Raw genomic sequence first — 22,115 nt, 5'->3', positions numbered from 1 at the left:
TGTATAGTTTCAGAAGAACGCATTTTGGCAAAAATCACGGATATCCAGAATGATCATTCTGAAAATCAAGGTAGGTACCGGGAAACATCTCGAAAAAATGTCCTTGCCTGCGAAGAAGCGATTTCTTGGTGTAACGGGGGCGGGGGTTTGGGGGGCACAGAGTGACGTGTCGATCGCGTGATTGATAAATCAGTTGACGTCCCTGTCCCGCGCTGCGATACGACTTTCCCCCACTCCCTTCTTAAATGCTCTAGAAGTTTGCCGGTATCTGTATAGTAACTCACACTTTGAAATCGTTGTACTTATTTTTCTTTTCTTGACTGTTATGTTTGTCTATATGTATATATAGGTTTATATCAGTGTGCCAAGCGTTTACATAAATAAATAGTCGTATTGCAACTGTTCCTAACTATTCAGTCTTAACCGCTACTTTATATACATAATGGCAGTATCGCGTAGCTGACGGTTTATTCTTATTATATATCTTATATCTATATAACTAAATTTGGTCATACTTTATTACTCCATTCACATGCCTAGTGAGTAGTGTGAACTATCGTTAGATTATCGTAATGATTACGTTAATCCAACGTTTTCAAATCGTATTTGACTCGAATAATTTTTTTAACTAAGGGAAAACCATCCTTTGGGATAGAATCCTAATGGATAATACATTGTACAAAGAAGTGTACAAAATTATTATTTGAATCTGGCAAGTCGTGAAGGAGTAATAAATATAACCAATTCTAAACTACAATAAATGCAAAAATTACAACTTAATATCTACATAATACTCGTTGTATAAGTTTTAAAGTTTATACAAATGCATTTCTTATCCAAATTTTAATCAGAACATTGAAAAAAAATAAAAACTTTGCTCGTGTTGTGACACGTGTAACAACGAACGTTTTTAAAATTGTGTGTATAATCAGTACTAAAATGTAAATGCATCAAAATGACTTTTTTTATAAAATTATTAAAATCATAAATTACAAAATAAGCCTATAATAATTTAAAAAATAACCGAGATAGATCAAAGTCAAAAGTACGCCTGCAAAATGTCACGTGATATATTATCTAAATGTCTAAGTCTGAATGTCTAGACTAAGTTCAGTAAGGGTTTTGAAATCCCAATGGTATGGTCCCATATCTGTTTGGACCATCTTGTAGTACATTTGTATCGAATCGTACCTTAACCAAATAGTTGGAAATTGGAAATAAAAAAAATATTATTCCTGTCTACTATCGTTGATACGATACGAGACTTAAACGTGAAAACGTTATCGAAAAGTTCGTACTAAGTGGATAGACTGGAATTACAATGGAAGTATCGCTTAGTCTAAAGCATCAGACTTATAAAGGATTTCACGAAACAAAATTATTCGTTAAGTTCACTTTTGTCTTTTGAGTGTTGGGAGACAGTTTCGGCCGTAATCTCTTGTATTATAACAGATATATCTTCGCACACCTCGGTGAATTGCGGCCTATCTTTTGGCGAAGTTGTCCAGCAACGTTTCTAAAAGAAATCAAGACAATTTTAAAAAAGCAGGTTCAACAAACAACTCTATAATCAATGGGGGCTTAAAATTCAATTTAATTGTATTTCAACCACATATTAGTAGTTTTTTTTTAAATTTAAACTTAGATACTTATTAAACATGTCTGGGATCGTATATGACGAATTAAAAAAATATAATTATGTTGTATGATTTGTATTTCATATAGGTAGAATTAATATCTCACCAATAAAGCCGCCAATTTCTCGGGCATCGAATCCGGAACATTCCATTCAAGAGTACCATTCTTGAGTCTTTCAAGCACTGAGTTGTCGTTCAGTTTTGCAAATGGTTGCTCGGCTTTTGTATAAATCTGCAAAATAATGGGTGGGTAGATGAGAAAATTATGTACCCTCCTATTAAACTTTAAAATATAAAATACTTTGCGTTCTTTTTTTAAAAACTTTGTTTATTGTTTTAAAATTTTCATCAGACTTACCTCCCAAATAGTTGTAGCAAACATATACACATCAGACTTTGTAGAATAATCTCCTTCTAAGACAGACTCTTGGGGAAGCCAGCGAAGTGGGATCACCTAAAAAAATATAATAGACAATATTTATCATTGCTAACATCAACCTCTTTTTTCTTAGTTATTATTAACAATAGCATTTTTATTTAACTTTTACATTCATCGTTTTTTTAACTCTTATGAATACATTCATTCGCTTCGACACAATGCATTTTACATTTTATTACATACTAGCCCCGAACGTTTTGCCTTAATAATATGATTTATTTAATATTATTAAAAAACTTTTCATACCTGGTCATGTAATTTAAAGTATTCGTGGGAATTGGGCCCTCGAGTGAGAGCTGGGAATGACAATTTGAGCTGCAATTGTGATGTTATCAGGCAGTTACGAGCTGCGATGTCACTGAAATAGAAGTTATGAACCTGTCAATTGTCATATATGAGGTACACTTATTAATACATTTATGTTATTAAAATAAAAAATTTCGTGGAACATTTTTTTTATCCTCAATATTTTTCGCAGTGCAAGCGATTAAATATATTTTATAGGCATTTTTTACACCCTGGTAGCATTATTGTTTTTTGTTATTGTTTGGTTATTGTTTCCTTGCAATTAAAATAGCCTATATTAATCAGTGATAAAGTAACGATAAAATGGTGAAAGAATTTTTAAAATCGGTCCAGTACTTTTTGATACATTTCGTTACAAAGAAATCTTTCTTTATAATTTAACTATAATTTTTGTTACCTAATTGAATCAATAATTTTATCCTATTAAGTCTTTAAATTGACTTTTTGTGACAGAGCAATAGTTCTATACATAATTTTTATATCAGTTCAGTAATTTTTAAGCTTGTCCATTTCAATTTACCAACGATCGACCGGACACCAGATATATTTATCAATAAAGACTTCATTATTTAGTGAACATAAAAAAGCAAAGTAAAAAAAATAACTAAGAAATGTTTACCGATGCGTCATCCGCTTATTAGCCATCTTATTGACGGCAGCAGCCAGCTGTTGGGCCAAAACCACTTTGTGCAAATGTTCCAGAGGTGGGACCGAGTGCTGGGGTTTTGGCAACGCGTGGGACGATCCCACTCGAGCTATGTACTCCTCGTTTTCTTCATCGGTACGGGTCGCGATCAGGAAGGTTTTTAGGTCACCCTGTGTTTTATAGAAATATAGAATCATTGTATTTAAGTATGTTTACTTATAAACGCCTCTCATCCTAAATAATCTACTGGGAGTTTAAATATAGAATTATAATTCCAATTCTGATATATAAAAAAGTAAGTTAATATTATGTCTGTTGCTTAGTGAGTAATACAAAATGCGTATGAACCATAGGACAGGTCTGGAGATATACAATATGAAATACATTATCTTATTTATTTATTTAGATGAATCCGGCCAGCGTTATAGGAAAATGTGTGAAAACTAAAAACACAAATTAAATAAAGTTATTAAGTTTTAATTTATTAAATTAATGAAACATGTGCAAAGGTATACATACTAGATAAATCATTAAAATGTTTACAATACAGATATAAAACTTGAAAAATCACCGCGTTATCTGAGGGAAATTGAGATATACGAAAACGTGTTATACGGTTTACAGTACAGTACAATTAAAATAATTAAATAAAAACGAATGCAACTCGCTTTATCACTTTCTACCGATCTCTTGTAGACAAACATTGTAAGGGAAAAAATAATAAATTTTTTTGTAAGAACTACAGTCAAAATCTGTTATAACGACATCGAAGGGAATCCTGATTTTAGGTCATAACAAGCGACAGTCGTCACCTAATACAATAGAATTCAAAATCTTTGGTGCCTTCCAACTTCTTATCAAAAGGAAAAACTGTCGATGGGTAATCTTGAAACATGAACATAACTAAAGTGTTGACTCACCCAATCAGTGTGTTCAAGCACCATGTAATGTGGGTCTGACTCGTTGCACAGACCGAAGAGTCGAGATATATTCTCATGACGAACTCGACTGAACAGGTCAAGTTGGCGACGGAATTCCGCAAGCTGATGCTGTAAACATAAATAATAATTCTCAAAAAAAATCTGAATTAAAGTATATAATTAATTTATCATGTCCAACCACAGCCTTTCTAAAATTCTTATGCTCAATGTAATAAACATAATTATTAATATTAAACAACTAAATTGTTCACTAAAGAAACACACATGGTATAATGAAATTACATCAAATATTTAACGAAAATTCAAATTCCAAATTTTAATAACTAGTTTTTTATTCATGTATCATTTTAATTTAGTGAGATGCAATGCTTTTTACACATATATTTTATATTACATTCCAATTTGGTTAGCTTCAGTCTCAAGTCTCCACATTTTACTGTCCGGCATAGAAGGCTAATCACATACTTGCCTATTATACCTTTAAATCATGATATAAAATTAATAACGTATATGATAATATGTATGATACAATATAATAATTGACCAATTCATATGACTAATAATGTAAAATGTAACATTACTTTAAAGACAAATTTGCGCGCCATTGTGTGGCAGAATATGACTTACGATTGTACCACCTTACACATTTTTTACCATATTCTTGCAATACATTATTATTAGTAACGATATATAAGAGCCTATATAATGATAGTAAAATAGCATTTTATTTCATTACCTCATCTTTAGTATTGAGAGCTTTGATCATAACAGCTCGAACTTTTGGCTCTGTGTCGGGATCGTCTTTGTTCCTTAGCTTCTTCACTTGCAACAGATCCAGTTTAGCAAGATAAACGTCGCCAAACTCGCCGCGACCTGGAAGGGGTCAAACAAAAATGGTTGTTGATTAAAATAAATCTTACGTATTTACTTACGTACCTATTAAAATGTACTTACGTAAATACGTAATTACTTTAGTAAGTGTTACTTTACTTTAGTAAGAGTTTCTTGCCCATTGCTCTCCACACGAAACTAACTTTTGGAAGAGGCAACTAGAATCGTCTTTATCTATATCTTTTCTTAATTTTACTATAATTGTGTTATCCTCGTCAAAATTCACACTTACTACAGTCTAACCAAATGCAACAACTTTTATAGATTCTACCCGCATTTATTTTAAAAATAAATAAACATAAATAAACCTCTTCCTCCTATCTAATGACAACTTTGCAACTATCTAATGACAACAAACCATGTGGGTTAAGTTGTTTGTCATTAGATAGGATATGGGATTAGATGGATAGTCATTAGATGGATATGGATATGGATTAAGTTAGACACGGGAAGAAACTAGCGTATAAGATACAGGCTATTTCTAGGTTAAACGAATTTTGTTTAGTATTGTTTTTTAAATAAAGTACTATTGTTTAAAATAATACATACATACATATATATATGTATGTATGTAAATAAATATATATATTTATTTTTAGTTATATTAGAAATAAAAAATTCTCACCTAAAGTTATCTGTTCCGTGATCAAAGACTTTGGTATCGAAAATTGTTCATAATGTCCAGACTTTTTGGAGGCGCGAGACATGACTGACACCTCGGAATTATCTGCACCTGAAAAGTATATGTATATGCCTTTATTCTACATATAAGGCAGCATAGTACGTCTATATTATGATTAATTAAATATAAGATACAGACAGCAACGGGCTTTATACCGGCTTTTTAAGTATTTTTACGCTCTTTTATTGAAGAACCCTAAGTCGAACGTTACGCTCTCTGTCTCTTTTCAACACAATATAAATACAATTTGTCAGAAAGAGACGAAAAGGTTTTAAAATATAATGATGAAAATATCTATATCAAAATATGAACATGAATTACTTAGAAAGGATTATGTATGTCCCTTTCTTGCAACTGAAATAACATACCGCTATCCCGCTCATGCAAGAGTCGGCCATTGTGCAACGGAGCACCGTTCTGCACTTTCTTCTCTTCTCCCTCTTCCACTAATTTCTCTCGACCCTCCGCCATCTCCAATTCCTCTTTTTCTCCCGCTAAGAAGTAAATTAATAAGTAATTCTTTAGTTATTTAAATTTTGATTCAAGTAAAATGGGTGACTATAACACCTCTTACTCAAATCAAATCAAATCAAAATTTATGTCAAATTTATATCAATGTACACTTATGAACGTCAAAAAAAAGAAATATAAATGAATTTAATTTTACATACTACTTCCAGTAATGGACTTTCAAATCCTGGCCTAAGACAGTTTTCTTCTAGATCTAGTGACTAATTAGTGCTGTACAGCACTGAAAAGCATATGGCATGGAGAAATATTCAAAATGTTACCTCTCTGTCTGCGTTTGAGTCTTCGTCGTCTGCAGTACACCATGAGAGCCAGGACAAGGAGCATATAAGCTCCAGCCACAGATATGGAGACGAGCACAGCTTTACCCGCGACCCCGCTGGATTCTTGTGGGGGCATGTCGTTTTCTGAAACAATTATTTACATACAGTCTAAACTCTATATTACGACACTCAAGGATCTACAAATTGAGACGTTACAAAGAATTGACGTTAATTGGAACTAATATAAATCTATGTAGAAAAAATTATATGAGAATTCTTATTTGAAAGCTATTGCGTATAATCTGTAATTTTCGCTTTACGTCTTTTACTGCACAAAAAAAACTATGTTGTTCTTACTTAGTTTAATCATATCTAGCGGTATTGAGGCATCGTCGTGATAAATCACACTCATGCAATCCCAATTTGTAAACAAAAGAACGGATTTCTAAGAAAGTTCGATACGTATGTCGATAGTCGAGTATATTACGGATCTAGGACGATAAATTTAATCGAATTACCATTATTGAAGGTAATGCTATAATATAGAGTGTATAGAAGACAAGTTTTGTCGTTTAATCGAGCGACGTTAAATGGCGTTTACATTGTAAAATAATTCTATAAGGAAATGTTATATTATTTCGAAATATCATTTAAGAATACCATTTGTATTATCATGTTCAATATAAATCCTTATTCAGACTGTAAAATTATTTTTTCTTTTTGTCTCTTTCCGACAAATTGTATTAACACTGTGATGAAAGGAGACAGCTTTTGCTATACGTGAGCTTTATTCTTAATTGAATTTTTGCGTAGCTTTTGGGTGGAGGGGGCTGAAACTAACTCAATTAGAATTTCACTTTTTTATTATATTGAAAATTTACTCACTGCGTTTAGTTAATGATTTCCTAGTAATTTCTACCTAAGACCTATAATTTAACTTTCTCAAATTAACAATTATATCTCTTTATATTCAAAATTATGTATGTTATTTTGGGCATAAGAATATATTAAATGTTTTCGATTAAATGGCAGCGGCCCTGTGCTAGTTACTTGGGTATATGGCTTTTTTTATTTTTGTTATGTGTGTTTTTTTATAAGGCAATAAAGGATAAATAAATAAATAAATATTTTCAAGAGTCAAAGACAAAAACATCAGTACACATAGAAATTACCTGCATGTACAATCAGCTCCAGTTCTGCTCTAGATAATCCCGCGGCACTGCCTGCAGTACATCCATATCTGTACGAGTCTTGCTCAGTTACATTGTGAATTTCAAGAGTTCCGTTGTTTAGGAGTAGAATTCTGCAAAATAAATTAAATATACTTATATGTATAGTATTGGCTTTTATTAACATAGCTTTTACACAGAAACAGAAAACACTTTTTTACCGGATTGAAGCTGTGTATTAATGTAAACTTATTCAACATAATTTTAAATTGTGATCTGTAGATTTACCTTGCGAATGACGCGTTGGCACCATCTTCTGTATCAACACCATCGTCTGGAAATTACACGAAATCTTAGTTAAGTCCTCTGGAATGTTTTACCAACATTGTGGCCTTTTGGCCTTTATGAGGCCTTTAGTCGAGGCCCGGGCTTGGAAGCAGTAACGCTATTTCCTTTCACATAAGCGAATTATATGAAAAATCTAGTGTGTTTTTTTTATTAATCTGTATTTCTCTCTTCAATGAAATGTTTCTAATAAGTTACAATACAATGTGTTTTTGTGTTATTGTTTCACTTAAGACTAAATGAACGTGGTAAGTCAAAGAAACTCTACTCACTCTGAGGTGTCAAAATAGTTCTGTTCCTGTCCCAATGAATGGTGGGTGGAGGGTCACCGATGGCCTTGCAGTTCAACGATACATCATCACCGATCCTGACATGAACTTGCTGGCCCGCTGTGGGCTCTAATACTCGAGGTGCAACTGGAAATTCGATAGGTTTTAGGCATAGACATAGACAGACATAATATTAAGATTTGTTTTAGATGAGAAATAAAACAACAAGTACAATGGAAGATTGTAGTGACAATAATAATGTGAATTTGACTTAAGTAATTTAATTTTAAAACAATTTTTTTTCATGTCTTATGTTTCATCTTTTTTATTTCTGCCAAATTATGACTATCTTACGAATGACCCAAGCATTAGCCAGCTAGTTTATTAATAGTTGTAACAAACGGCTGAAAATCTTTCAGGCCGTTAGTTAAACGACGCCGTTTAGTTAAATGGCTAGGCTGTTAATTAAGCTAGTTGCAACATATACACACATTGAACACAATAATGAAAATTCCTCACCTACAACATCCACAGTGATCTTCGCGGTGATAGATTTATCACCATCAGTGGCTTTACAGGTGTATTGACCAGCGTGCTCACGTTTTGCTTCGGTGATGAGAAGCGTGCCGTTGGATGATGTGATGCTCTCGGGTAGAGGCTCTTCATCATTCTGATATAAACAGGGTTTGATAAACAGACAGACTTCTTGCTAGATTAGTTTATTGACAACAAAACTTCATTATAGCGATACACATCAGTTATACAGATTGCAGCGAAGTTTTTATTTAACCCCGCCGGTGTGTGTGCGACCTTTGTTGTCGCCTATACTTGATATACATGATACTTTTCTGTCGATTGACCTTTAGCTGCTGCCAGCTAGCTCCTCAAAGTTGGCCTTAAAAAGCACTGTATTATGGAATGCCGGGCGTCAAATTGTAAAGGATGGAAATTCGCATTTTTCCTCGACGTCTTATGATGAAATTCAGCCGCGGATATTATAAGATATCATGTTATAGGAATCAAAAACAAAATATTTTTAAAATATCTGTATGCTGAATTTTTAAGTAGTTAAGTAAATAAGTAATTTATTTTGAACCTTTTAAAGATTATATACAAAAACCAACAAAAGTTGATTCAAATAAACATAATTGCAACAAACTGAATTGTATATGTCAACTGTTTTAATCTATATATATGTGTGTGTGTATCACACAATCTTAAACGTAGAGTAAACGGAGAGTACCGTACCAAAAACCACTGCACAGTAGGAGCCACACCCCCAGCAACTTTGCAGTGAATCTTTCCAAGACTATTTAGTTCCAACTTCTTATTATATGGAGCTGGTTCGAAACGAAGGGCGCCATCTGAAAATGTATAACATAATATATATAAAGAACGCAGGCTTCTATATAACATATGTTTGTCTTATTGTACTTAAAAGGATTAAAAATTGACGATATTATTTCTCTATTAGACATCACATTATTTAAATAAATTTTCAGCAGCATATGTTACAAGCTATTCTAAACAATATGATAATTACGGTGAAAATAGAATTTATTAACAAAATATTTTCTAAAATAGAAAAAGTTTTTACTAAGTAATTATAAAAAATACTGATGGTGATATCGCCGCCCGTGGACAATCAGAAGGCTCAGACGCCCAAACCCAATAATTAATGCATAATCTGTCTCCGTCTGTTCTTAGATTGAAAACAATCTAAGATCAGACCGTGACAGTAGATCGATCACCCATCTGCATCCTAATAACCAAATCCTACGAAGACAATCCATTTTTGGCGATGGATAGAACGAAATCTCTTCGCTCTTTACACTCATATTTAATAATAAATAAAAACCAAATAAAGTAAATAAAACCATACAAATAATATTAAAATATACATGTCTATTTTTAAAACATATCAAATAGTTTTTTAATTATTTCAAAAACTGGTGTAAGTTAAAATCTTAACATAGGATATTGGCACAGTTGATCTGTCATTTTCATATAAAGGTCTATCCACATACCGATTCGACCTACCATGGGTAACTTGTATCGACAGATGGCTATTACGATCCGTCGATTAGTTATTGACACACTTTTATCAATATTTGCATAATGATGTCTATTTCAGATGGTCAAAAATGGATTGAGATAGGTTATTTGGTTTGGGCGTAAGTCGAATTGACCTAATCTGATATTAGCAATGCGTGAACACTTCCACGTACAAGCTGCCTCGAATTTTAGTATGCCTTATAGTCCGGGGAACGATTAAGCTCCTCTCCCGGCTATAAAGCATCAGGAGAAGGCTGATTAGGGATAATAGGGTATATGAAGTAGAGAATTTATTATACCGAAAAAAAAATTATATAAATATATGTTTAGATTAAGATTTACCAGTTGTAGCAGCTCGATGCTTCCGACTTGGTTTGTGGCTGTGCAGTTTATGCCCATGATGGAGAGCCTCTGTAAAAAAACATTATTATTAAGAAACGAGAACAGGGTATTTTATTTATTTGTAAAAACTTTAATTTAATTAATACAGGAGGTACAATTAAAATAATTGAATACTGATGATGAATGAATGACATTAACTGCCGTCTAATCTAGTCTTAGTATACTTTTAATTGTGTAAGTGAATTCTGGCACTTTTTAATTTATGTATGTTTGTTGTTTGTTCTGCTATTTACAGTATTAAAAGGAAAAAAGGTACACTGCCATAGAGACCAAACTTCATTAAACTCGTTTCAATTTTCTATTTATTGATTTTACAAATAGTAGGTAAAAATAGTAGTAATTTTAAATCTTAATCTATGTAGGTTAAGATTATTAATATTTTTGATGAATTCTATCAAACCGATGTACACGGCGAAACAATAGGTGATCGGCAATAAAGACAAGAAGATATTTTTAAATAACGTTTCGAATGTAATTGATAAATAAAAAAAAATCAGAATCGCCACTTATCTCTTACTCAAAATATAGATTAAAATGACATAACAATATTGTAGATATAGAAATTTTCACATCCGTAAAAACTTTGAAAGGAAGTACGGACGCAGTTTGTTTAATTCCAAAAATAGTTTACCGCTAAGTGTTAACACGACCGAGTACTTATAAACACAGACAGATGTATCGGCAGATCAAAGGGCTATTATTAAAACACGAAATGCATACGCGAAACATATATAAAATTCAATTGGGTATTAGACAATTTATAATAGTCAGAAACATTAAATTTAATAAGCGTGAAGCGCAGTACGACAATTATACCAGGAAATTCGTATGTCTACATGTATATTACTATTGTTTTCGTATGGAAAAAAAATATTACGTAAAAAATTGCAGTTTGTTTACGTGTATGCAACGCTATTTTGTAAGAAGCGAGGGTTTTTAAAATCATGAAGTTTCAAAGACAATACTAAAAAGAATTAAAAATAACAATTTGTATGGTTTTCTTGTTGCTAATGAATCTGGAATCACGTCTTTTAAGTTTTGATGAAATAGCCTATTGACTGAGTGTGTGTGAATATTAAACATATATTTAGGCATCCACACATAAAACATGAAGTTTAGTACCGTGATTGCTACTATGGTTACGATGGTATTTCTTTATAAAGAATACTCCTAAAAACCACGGAACCTTACAGCGATTAAAACCCATGTTTCCTCGCGCGCTGCCCTCACCAAGGGCTATAAACCCCCCCCCCCCCTATCACACTGTCTCAGCAGGGCGCGAACATAGGAACACCACCCGAGAGGGGCACAGGTATGCCCCGGACGGGCCAAAGCTCATTCCTCTCGAGGAAATGTGCAACAATTAAGCAATAACTACGAAATCTAATGGCATAAACAAATTAAATGCCAGACAGAAAATTATTGAAACTAATTCCTTCAAATGGCGACCGATCTGTCATCTGTCAATTGTGCGTGGTCTAATTATTTGTAGGTTTTAAATGCCATAAAACGTAACCTTAAATTCATTTTTTTTTTAATTTTACGTCATTTCCCTATTAAATAATTCCCGTGTTCGATACCCAGCGAAATCATAATTAATTTGTCCTTACTGAAGCCGTTAGATACCTTCAAACATTCGTAACATAATAACTTTTCTTATTGAATGAAAATAGTGTGGTCTAAACACGGTTAGCCGGGCAAGTTATTGTAAACAGATGCCTTCAAGGCGGTAACATCAAAGGGATCGGAATATCCTATCCTATCTGTTGGGTGACCATTTGGTTTAATTTACTAGGATATCGCTACTTTAATGTCAAATTTTGACGGTTAATGTTACTAAATCCAGTTTCATTGCGCGTAGTACTGTTGACAATAAGTGTTTTGCTTAAGCTAGACGCTTTATGTAGCCACATAGGGCCAGCTTCTTCACTATCATCTTATCTTTTTATTTGTCTTCCTCATTTTCTTTAGTCTCTAATAATGTATCATGTATCATATTTCAATCTTTTACTAGAACAGCAGTGCCTAACTTTGTAATGTCGTTTATTTCTTCTAGATGATAAACACGCCTTTCGATATGAATTAAAGATTTAAAAAAAAGAAAGACTTACTAATAGAAATACAAGCAAGATAGTATATCTTGGTATATCTGGGTCGAAATAAAGATTTATACAGGAATATGATAACTAACATAACAGTAGAAACAATTTATAACAACGCATTCACTGCATACTGGGCTCTTGAATTTTTAAGTCACGGAGATGTTATCTGTTAGAAACATTTTATATTCGTTTACCTCTTCTTTTTTATAATAAAACATAAAAGAACCACAACATACAATTTTGCACTTATAGGCAAACATGACATCGAAGAGATAATACAAATATTAAAACAAATTAAAATTACAAAAGCTATACTAATTAACTAAATAATGTGATATTTTGTCACAAATAATATAAGAACTGACTATAAAGATTTGTCTCATAATGCATGTAACTTCTACGCAAAATTTTCTTTTAATAAATTTACACGCCATTATGTGTAGAACTTTAGATTATACCACCATAACATTTTAGTACCATATTCGAGCAAATAAATTATTATTATAATAAATAAGTACGGGATGACTGCACCAAGAGACCTACTAGGGTAGGATCAGAGGTTCAAGGACTCAAGGTGGGATTACCTCAAAGATATCGGGCATCACTACGATAATTCAGTTAGCAGTTGGACGATGTTCAAATTAAACATATTTAAAATTCCTACTGCGAGCTGTTCGCACCTTCAGCGACCGAGTCAGCAGTAGTCAGCAAAGGAAATCTGAACAAAATCTTTAATTCCTTCTTAATATATATTAATCTCCTGTCACGATGTTTGCCCGCGATGGACTCCTTAACTACTTAAACGATTTAGATAGGATAGCTTAGATCTTTAATTATAGTCGCAATTTAATTTTATCGCAAATTATTTGTTTATTATTTGATACAATTCTAACAGATGGCGCTGTGATAAAAGTACCAACGTTTCACGTAAGTTCTCCTACCGTTTCCCTTGAATAGTTCACAACTACGTAATATGTATAACAAAAACCTTAGCCACAGCAACGCTTGGCCGAGTCTGCTAGTGTTATATGGAGAGAGACACAAAACTGATAAACTGCAATAAAATTTTCTTAAGGAAGTCAGCATAAATAGGTCTTTAGAATGCGAAGCTCATCCCTGAGGTCTTAGGTTCCATCCCTGGCTGTGCACCAAAGGAATTTCGTTCAATATTCGCACTAAGCAATCTCTGGAACGGTGAAGGAAACCAACTTGCCTTAGACTCAAATTGACGGAGGAAGGAGACGTACCTATTAGATTGACAAATAATCAGACAGAACAGAAGAGATAAAGAGATAAGAAAAAGATACAAAAATCTGAGGCCCAGACCTTAATAGTTTAACACTAATTCTCTTTCCTAAAACAAGTTGACTAATTCAAAGTATTGTCCAAACGATTTCTATGCTCATAACGAGAATAATGGAAAAATATTTTCTTGAAAAACCTAACAGTTAACTGGGGCACTATTGTGTGAACGCAGCAGACAATAGTCATACGACAATTAGCGGGTCCCTGCTCCCGTTGTGGGGAACTTAAGGTACTGCATAACTAGCTAACAATTATAACCATTCAGAAGCGTCCCGTGTTCATGTTCTTATAAAACACACAATATACCTATAATAATATTTATATATATACAGGGCGTCCCACGGCGATGCCACACGGAGGGAAAGTACCTTAAATATTAATGATAGGATATTTTACTGAAAGAAGACATCGTTTAATTTTTAATAATAAGTAGAACTGCATTCACAGATTTTTAAAAAATTTCCTACCTCAACCGGGAATCGAACCCGCCAAATGTGACAGTAAAATTACATGTATTTTATAATAGCGTTTGAATGGGCTACTCATAAGCATTATTTTTTCCTTTGTAACCTAGCATATTAAATGAAACTAAAAACATAAAATTTTACATTTTATTAAAAAAAAAATTATCAAATGCTCAAAATGTGATCCGTTCTGTTGTATACAAATTCTCACTCTTTTAATAATTTCTCTCCCTCTCGATTTACTTATTTTTGCATGGTGGATGTTTGAAATAATACGTCTAAGTTCATTTTGTAACTCCTGCACACTGTTGTACCGGTTCCTGTAAACTAATTTTTTTTTTTAATGAACATTTTCCTTCCTGGATCGGCACTTTTGGACAAATTAGATGGCCACCGAGATCCCCAGATCTAAGCCCACTTGATTTTTTTTTATGGGGTTATGTAAAAGATTTAGTTTACAGGAACCGGTACAACAGTGTGCAGGAGTTACAAAATGAACTTAGACGTATTATTTCAAACATCCACCATGCAAAAATAAGTAAATCGACAGGGAGAGAAATTATTAAAAGAGTGAGAATTTGTATACAACAGAACGGATCACATTTTGAGCATTTGATAATTTTTTTTTTTTAATAAAATGTAAAATTTTATGTTTTTAGTTTCATTTAATATGCTAGGTTACTAAGGAAAAAATAATGCTTATGAGTAGCCCATTCAAACGCTATTATAAAATACATGTAATTTTACTGTCACATTTGGCGGGTTCGATTCCCGGTTGAGGTAGAAATTTTTTTTAAAATCTGTGAATGCAGTTCTACTTATTATTAAAAATTAAACGATGTCTTCTTTCAGTAAAATATCCTATCATTAATATTTAAGGTACTTTCCCTCCGTGTGGCATCGCCGTGGGACGCCCTGTATATAGCGTAATAGTTCTGTGAACTCTGTGTATATAGGCCCATCACGAAACAGATCGTAATATGAAATGAAGACTCTCTCAGATATCTGTTTCATGATCGTTTCTCAATCTAATAGGCAAATTTTTTGGTCTACTGCAAGTCACGATGTTTTTTTTTACCGTTCGAGCGAATGTAAAATGCGCACATAGAAAGACAGTCCATTTTATTTTTTTATTTTTTATAGAACAGGGGGGCAAACGGGCAAGAGGCTCACCTGATGTTAAGTGATACCGCCGCCCATGGACACTCTCAATGCCAGAGGGCTCGCGAGTGCGTTGCCGGCCTTTTAAGTTTTTAAGGCATTGGTGAAAAGACTGCATCGAACCTACGACCTCGAGGATGAGGGTTGCATGCTGAATCCACTAGGTCAAAACTGCTTCACTAATACCAATACTTTTATTCAATTTAAAGATTTGTTTGCGCCTTGTTACACATATTATTTTGATGTAATATGGAGCAGGCACATTTATGATACCTTTAGTACTATTGATTTATTTTTTGCCTTATTAAAGATGGAATGTTCAAAAATCATAATTTATACTATTATAATAAAAATATCCTTTTTATTAGAATCAAAAGATATCTTGTAATATAGTACTAAGCTAAGTTGTATACGATATTCAAAATTAGGTTTATCTAGTTGACAGCGAAGAAAACAAAACACATTAGGGTTGCCTGAAAGTAGTCGCCTCTTAGCCATAAGGCCACCCGTTGACAAATTACTTATCTAGCCTGCTTTTGTTATTTTTTTATATATACCGCGTTATACCGCGGCAGCCCCCGAGTGCCTCATTGTTTTCTTTCAAGTGTGCTAATCCAGCTTCACTATCCCATTCTTAATAAGACTATGGTCACCCTACCCAATATAAACAGTGCTGGCAAACATCACTCGAAGAAGCCGGCGACCGTCAATTATCGCCCGATCACCGACCGCTGTACTGACGATAGATTGACAAATATTTGGATATTACCAACACTTACACGAATACTAAGAGAAACGGGAGAATCTTGTGCCAAGCTAGATAGATGCCTGGTATAACAGGCCTGCAACGCATTCACGAGCTTAATTAAAATTCGGGAATATCTCTTTTTTTTTAAGAATAAACGTCCAGGAGTCTTATGTGATAAGTGATACTGCCACCAAGGACACTCCCAATTCAGAGGACTCGCGAGTGCGTCGCCAACCTAATAGAGCCTCTGTGTCGCATCAACTATATGTGATGCGGCTAAATGGGCCTTTTAAACGCTCAGTTATGCATGGATGTTATGGAATTTTGGAAGCAAGTAAAATTCGCGTAAATTAAAAAAAAAACGAAAATTAAATGAATCAAGAATCATAAACTTAATGGAGAAAAGTGCAAATTTTCGTGAAAACTTGAACATTTTATATAAATAAATAATGAATCGCAAAATATGTTGCTAATTTTAAAACTCGAAGGCGGCTAGATTAATTCCAATACATATTTTGATTCCTTGAGCTCTGAAATTTGTTTTTCTACTATTGAGAACGCAACTAATAATAACTATATGTTGGAATGTAGCTTAAAACGGTAGATATATAAAATAATACGGCCAAACGAAATTTGCGGGCAGCTAGTATATAATGAATATGGCTATATAAACGGAACAAACATCAATACATATGTATAAATAGGGTAGATTTAATGGCTTATAAATCGATAAAATTTACAACTTTGATAAGATCCTAAACAAATATGACTAAGTGAAATAACGTGTTATCAAGACTAGATAAATCGAAGGATTACTTGTCCTAATATGAAAAACTAGGATAACGGGCCGTTATGTCAAAAACCAACTGCCAAATTTGACTTTTACCACAGATAACAAAATAAATCTTTTTCAAATAGCTACAGAGTATACTTCATATTGAGCGCAATGAAAGATGAAACACATCAGAAATATTTTAGGCATATAGGCAAAATTTATCAATCTAATAGGCAAGTAGGTAATGAAGAGACTCATGAATTTCCTTATCCGATGACATTAGCTTGATACACATTAAATTATTACACGGGATGCGAACCTGGGACACGTGTTGCCCAATGACTGCCACCACCTTCAATTAATTAGGTGAAATCTAAAGTAAACAGAAGGAAAAACTCTTCGGCGCGTAACGTAAGGAAGTGGACCTGCAAGACACCTCCATCTGGCACAGAGCAAGACACACTTCACAAGTCGAGCAAAGTAGAATTGGAGAGGACACACTGAAGAGGTTTTGGTTTTAACTAAAAAATTAGTTTAATGTATACAATGGAACAATTGGTACTACATATACTATCCTTAATAATTCCCGAATATTGCCTTTGATGTCTTTTAAATGTCTCGATACTAAAACTTCAAATAACTGCTTGTAACATTTATAGGTTACATTTGATTTATAAGTAAATAGATCCATAGTAAATTTGCTACACTGACAAAATACATAAAAAACTTCTAAATCATCACATTTCGCGCCACTCCTAATATCTAGTCATTTTTCATAAAGAATAATGTAATTCAAATATGCAATTTTCGTTTGACATAGCGGAAAATACGATAGCCGATTTCGAAGAGATTTTTAGAGTGCTCAAGAACCAAAATGGCGTCGTTGCCATGACAACGCGGTCGTAAAATTTTATGGCGCGCAACCCCTGCACAAGTTTGCGTTGAATGTCTGGCTATTGTATTAATTAGATTAGAGTGTTAGATTTCAAACTACTGTTACATCAACCCTCGACGCAAATATAACAGAACTCTGATTCAAAAACATTTTATAACCTCCATTCATTTTGTTAATTTAGATGCTAATAAATAAAAAAAACTCTATTAAACGATGCTACTAATTACAAGCTATTTTCGTGCTTGACACACGCCGTCCACTATTTGCATTTCAGGCAAGTCGGTTTTCTCACGATGTTTTCCTTCACCGTTCGAGCGATACGTATAAAAAAGTCCATCGGTGCACAGCCGGGAATCGAGCCTACGGCCCCGGGGATGAGAGTCGCATGCTGAATAGGACATCACTGCTCTTTTGCTGTAACATTATTTTACTTGGAGATAGTGGGGTACATTCAATTGAGATGAGCAATCTTGTGTTCTCCAAGAACTCGGGTTCTCTCCTAGGGGATATATGTAAGACGTGGCGGTTAATTAATACAGTATTCGACATCTTTATGTGTTAGCAGAGAGCTCACAGTAGATATTATATAATGTATTTAATATTATATATATATATATCTTTCGACATTATTGTATTATTTTACTGTAAGGATAGTGAACCGAAAATAAGCTCAATAATTTGTAAAGACTTTGCGACCCTAGTGTCTATAACTAAATTTTAATGAGAAAAAGTAAATAGTGGTGCCACATTAACAGCTAAGCGAATTGTTGATTAAATATATAACCGTTTACATAATAAACATTGAATAAAAAAATAAATAGAAAACCTATGAATATAAAAATTAACTAAAAATACAAATAAAACATATAACCAAATTATTTTTAGAACTACACAATTATAAATATCACAAGTACAATTCTTGTAAATTAAGCCAATGGCATATATATATATATATATATATATATATGGGAAACCTTGACACAAACAAGTTTCATATATCTTGCACATTATAATGTATTAAAAAATGAATATTTTTTTTATTAAGCTTTCTCTAATCAGACAATCTATCAACGATAATAGAACACAATTCCGTTCCTTACTTTGTCGCGTTCATACAGAGACACTTTATATTATAATATAAAAATTAATATACTTATATACCAGCATTAAACAACTGTGTACAACCATTATATATTTAATAAGAGGTTCTATAACACAGTACACAATTACACTCGCAAGTCGTAACTTCGCGAAACAATAAAATTCCAAGGACTTCAACTGTCAAAATGACACTTCATGTGGGGGCGCCACCCGAGGGGGTTTTTAATTATGAGCCTTAATCCAAAGCCTTAATTAAGGATTTGGCTATTGTCCGTAAGATGTTGAAGTAACGTCGCTTTGGTCGGATTTCTGCTATGAACTTGTCGAATTAAAATCTATTAATTCTGACGTACTGTGATTCTGTGCCGGTAGGTACTGGCTTTTCAGGTCTCGGCTTCAGATCAGTATCTGTTTTGTGATCATTTGTCAATCTATTAGGCACTTGGGTGATCAGCCTCCGGTGCCTGACACACGCCGTCGTATCAATACATTTTTAAGTTTTTATTTCAAAACAAAGTACGAATATTAATCTATCCCAGACAGACGGCGATATTACATTCGTGATCTGAATCTTGAGTGCGGTGTCTATTGACTTCTCGATATAAAAGATATTTGCTTTGAAATCCATCCGTCCTTTTAGACTATGAGTACCCAAATTATGACTAGCTTGCGTCGCATGATATTTATTAAGGATAACATAGTATTCAATGTTCATAAAAGTGTTTAATGTGCCATAATCTTATATCTTTAAACGAGCAATTCTTTTTTATATATATACAAGAATTGGAATCTTGGAATAGGCTCCAAAAATGTTCATAAAATTTAGTATACGGGGGGTTTCGGGGGCGATAAATCAATCTAGCTAGGAACCATTTCTAGAAAATGATATTTTATTCGTGTTTGATCAATTTAAACATAAACTTACTTTTTTTATTGAAAGAAAAATAACAAAAAGTGGCGTTTGAGTAGTTCAGCTCATATTTTTTTATTATTCTGTCGGTAAGATCGAAAAATATTATTCATATTTCATCATTTTATTCGTATGTAATTCGTTCTTAAATATCATTTCCAAACAACACAATTGATAAAAAAAGAAAGAGCGAAGCTCGGTTATCTAGGTACTGAATAAATTATAATTGCTGTACACTTAAAAATCTTAAAAATAAATAACCATTTCAGACGTTTTCTAGCGGTTTTATTTGAATTCTCTAATCGCTAATACGCGAGTGTGGTCCCTGCAAAAGGCCACAGATTTCTGAATCTGTTTCATCATCAATCGAATAGGCAAGTAGGTGATCAGGCTCCCTCCCGTATTTAATAATTTCACTCAAGAGATACTTACAGACTCCTCTAAGGCAGATTTTTGACCTTAGTCTGGCTGCCGTATGTCAAAATATATGAGAGTACATATGTCATTGAGTTTAGATTCGACTTTTATCCGGGTGGCAAGAATAGCAACATGAGCAGATTTTTAACCGTAAAAAATATGTTATAACAATAAACAAGTGAATAACGCGACTGCGCCCTGTATTTGGGTCAGGACGTGACTAAAATGTGGAAATCCTTTAACGAATTCGCCATTTCTTTTCGTATTAAGGGCTTATTGCATTTTGGAAATAACAATTCGTTTTTAATGTTATTGCGTTTAGGTGACAGCAAAATAATACAAATTAAGTAAACCAACTTTAAACATTTGTTAACATAGTTTAGAACTTGATATGATTTGGTTCGCTTTGGAGTCAGAGACTCTTTTTTTATATAATAGGGAGCAAGAGAGCCTACGGGACGCCCAAAAAGGGCAGTCATCGCAGCCCATAGACACTCATATAAATCTATAAAACAACATTGTTATTTTTAGAATACAGTAATCCCCATAGCGCGTTTTTTATAGTGTAAAACAATTAAATTCATATTCCTAGTTTATTCATTTAAAAAAACCGGCTTTAACAAAAATATTTCTAGAACGCGATTTCGATAGTTATAACTATAACGCGGTTGACCCGGACCGCGTTATAGAGATTACTGTACTTACATTCATAACTAACCGAAAACTATGACCATATAACACATATGACAAAACCGTAAATACCTTTTTAATTATTAATTAATAGTAATAATAATTTAAATTGACTTATAATATTCGTAATACTTATTTCCTCATTTATACTTTAATGTTTAATATATATATATGTTTACTAGGTATGTAATTAAAGACAATTTTTGTCAACCCTCAACAGAAATATCCCGCCTTCAATTATCTCTACATTGTCTATGGTATAATGACAGTGACGTGCAAATGTAAGCAGGACACAGATTATTCACACATCTACATAATGACGTGTCGGTGACAGATTACATTTTGCATGACGTTACATTATGCGGCATTTAGCAAGCATTTAAGCAAAACATTCCTTTTACACGTCCATGTTAATAGGATTACATCTTCTGGAGAAGAAAAAACACCAATGGCACTTTAATCTGTTTTTTTAAATGTCCTACAACATTCAGCACACAGTGGTAGACGCACATGCCCCAGAATACAACAATCGTATTATGCACAGAGACCTGTGCTTGACCCACGCCGCCCACTTTTTGGGTCTAAGGCATGCCGGTTTCTTCACGATGTTTTTCTTCACTGTTCGGGCAAATGTTGAATGCGCTCATAGAAAAAAGTCCATTGGTACACAGCCATAGAATAACCTTATAAGATTCACACGTTGAAGACAATAGGCCAACACTTCTCAAAAATTATGCTAAATAAACTGTTTATATGTAAGTACATTTATTTAATGGAACATTTCGTGCTTAAAATTCTCGAAACATAAATAATAAAGATTTTTTGCAATAAGCAACACACGCAAAAGACTCATTGTAAAATTTAAATAAATTAAGTGGCAACTCCATTATAGTTGCCCGTATTCCGTAGCCTTGGTATAGGTCGTTAACCACGACTAAGGAACCATAGTCTAGAATACTTAGTCAAATATTAAG

General features: G+C 33.2%; 1 protein-coding gene across 2 annotated transcripts in view; it reads right to left on the bottom strand.

The window, feature by feature from the left end:
• Positions 1-550: 550 nt before the first annotated feature.
• Positions 551-22,115, bottom strand: part of LOC111002085 (tyrosine-protein kinase-like otk) — a 40,893-nt gene continuing 19,328 nt past the window's right edge. For both annotated transcript variants that reach the window (XM_045629508.1, XM_045629509.1), the window contains 16 exons: positions 10,514-10,582; positions 9,365-9,480; positions 8,636-8,786; positions 8,120-8,263; positions 7,791-7,836; positions 7,506-7,636; positions 6,334-6,477; positions 5,911-6,036; positions 5,486-5,593; positions 4,706-4,842; positions 3,949-4,077; positions 3,002-3,198; positions 2,323-2,434; positions 1,996-2,091; positions 1,744-1,869; positions 551-1,516 (listed from right to left, as the gene is read on the bottom strand). In XM_045629508.1, the coding sequence (XP_045485464.1) occupies positions 1,379-1,516; positions 1,744-1,869; positions 1,996-2,091; positions 2,323-2,434; positions 3,002-3,198; positions 3,949-4,077; positions 4,706-4,842; positions 5,486-5,593; positions 5,911-6,036; positions 6,334-6,477; positions 7,506-7,636; positions 7,791-7,836; positions 8,120-8,263; positions 8,636-8,786; positions 9,365-9,480; positions 10,514-10,582 (1,970 nt within the window). In that variant the 3' untranslated portion in view covers positions 551-1,378. The remainder of the gene's footprint in view (positions 1,517-1,743; positions 1,870-1,995; positions 2,092-2,322; positions 2,435-3,001; positions 3,199-3,948; positions 4,078-4,705; positions 4,843-5,485; positions 5,594-5,910; positions 6,037-6,333; positions 6,478-7,505; positions 7,637-7,790; positions 7,837-8,119; positions 8,264-8,635; positions 8,787-9,364; positions 9,481-10,513; positions 10,583-22,115) is intronic.

Source organism: Pieris rapae, chromosome 9 (genome assembly GCF_905147795.1).
Source record: "Pieris rapae chromosome 9, ilPieRapa1.1, whole genome shotgun sequence".
NCBI lineage: Eukaryota > Metazoa > Arthropoda > Insecta > Lepidoptera > Pieridae > Pieris > Pieris rapae.
Note: the sequence above shows the minus strand (reverse complement) of the source record. Positions and strands in the feature narration are given on the sequence as shown.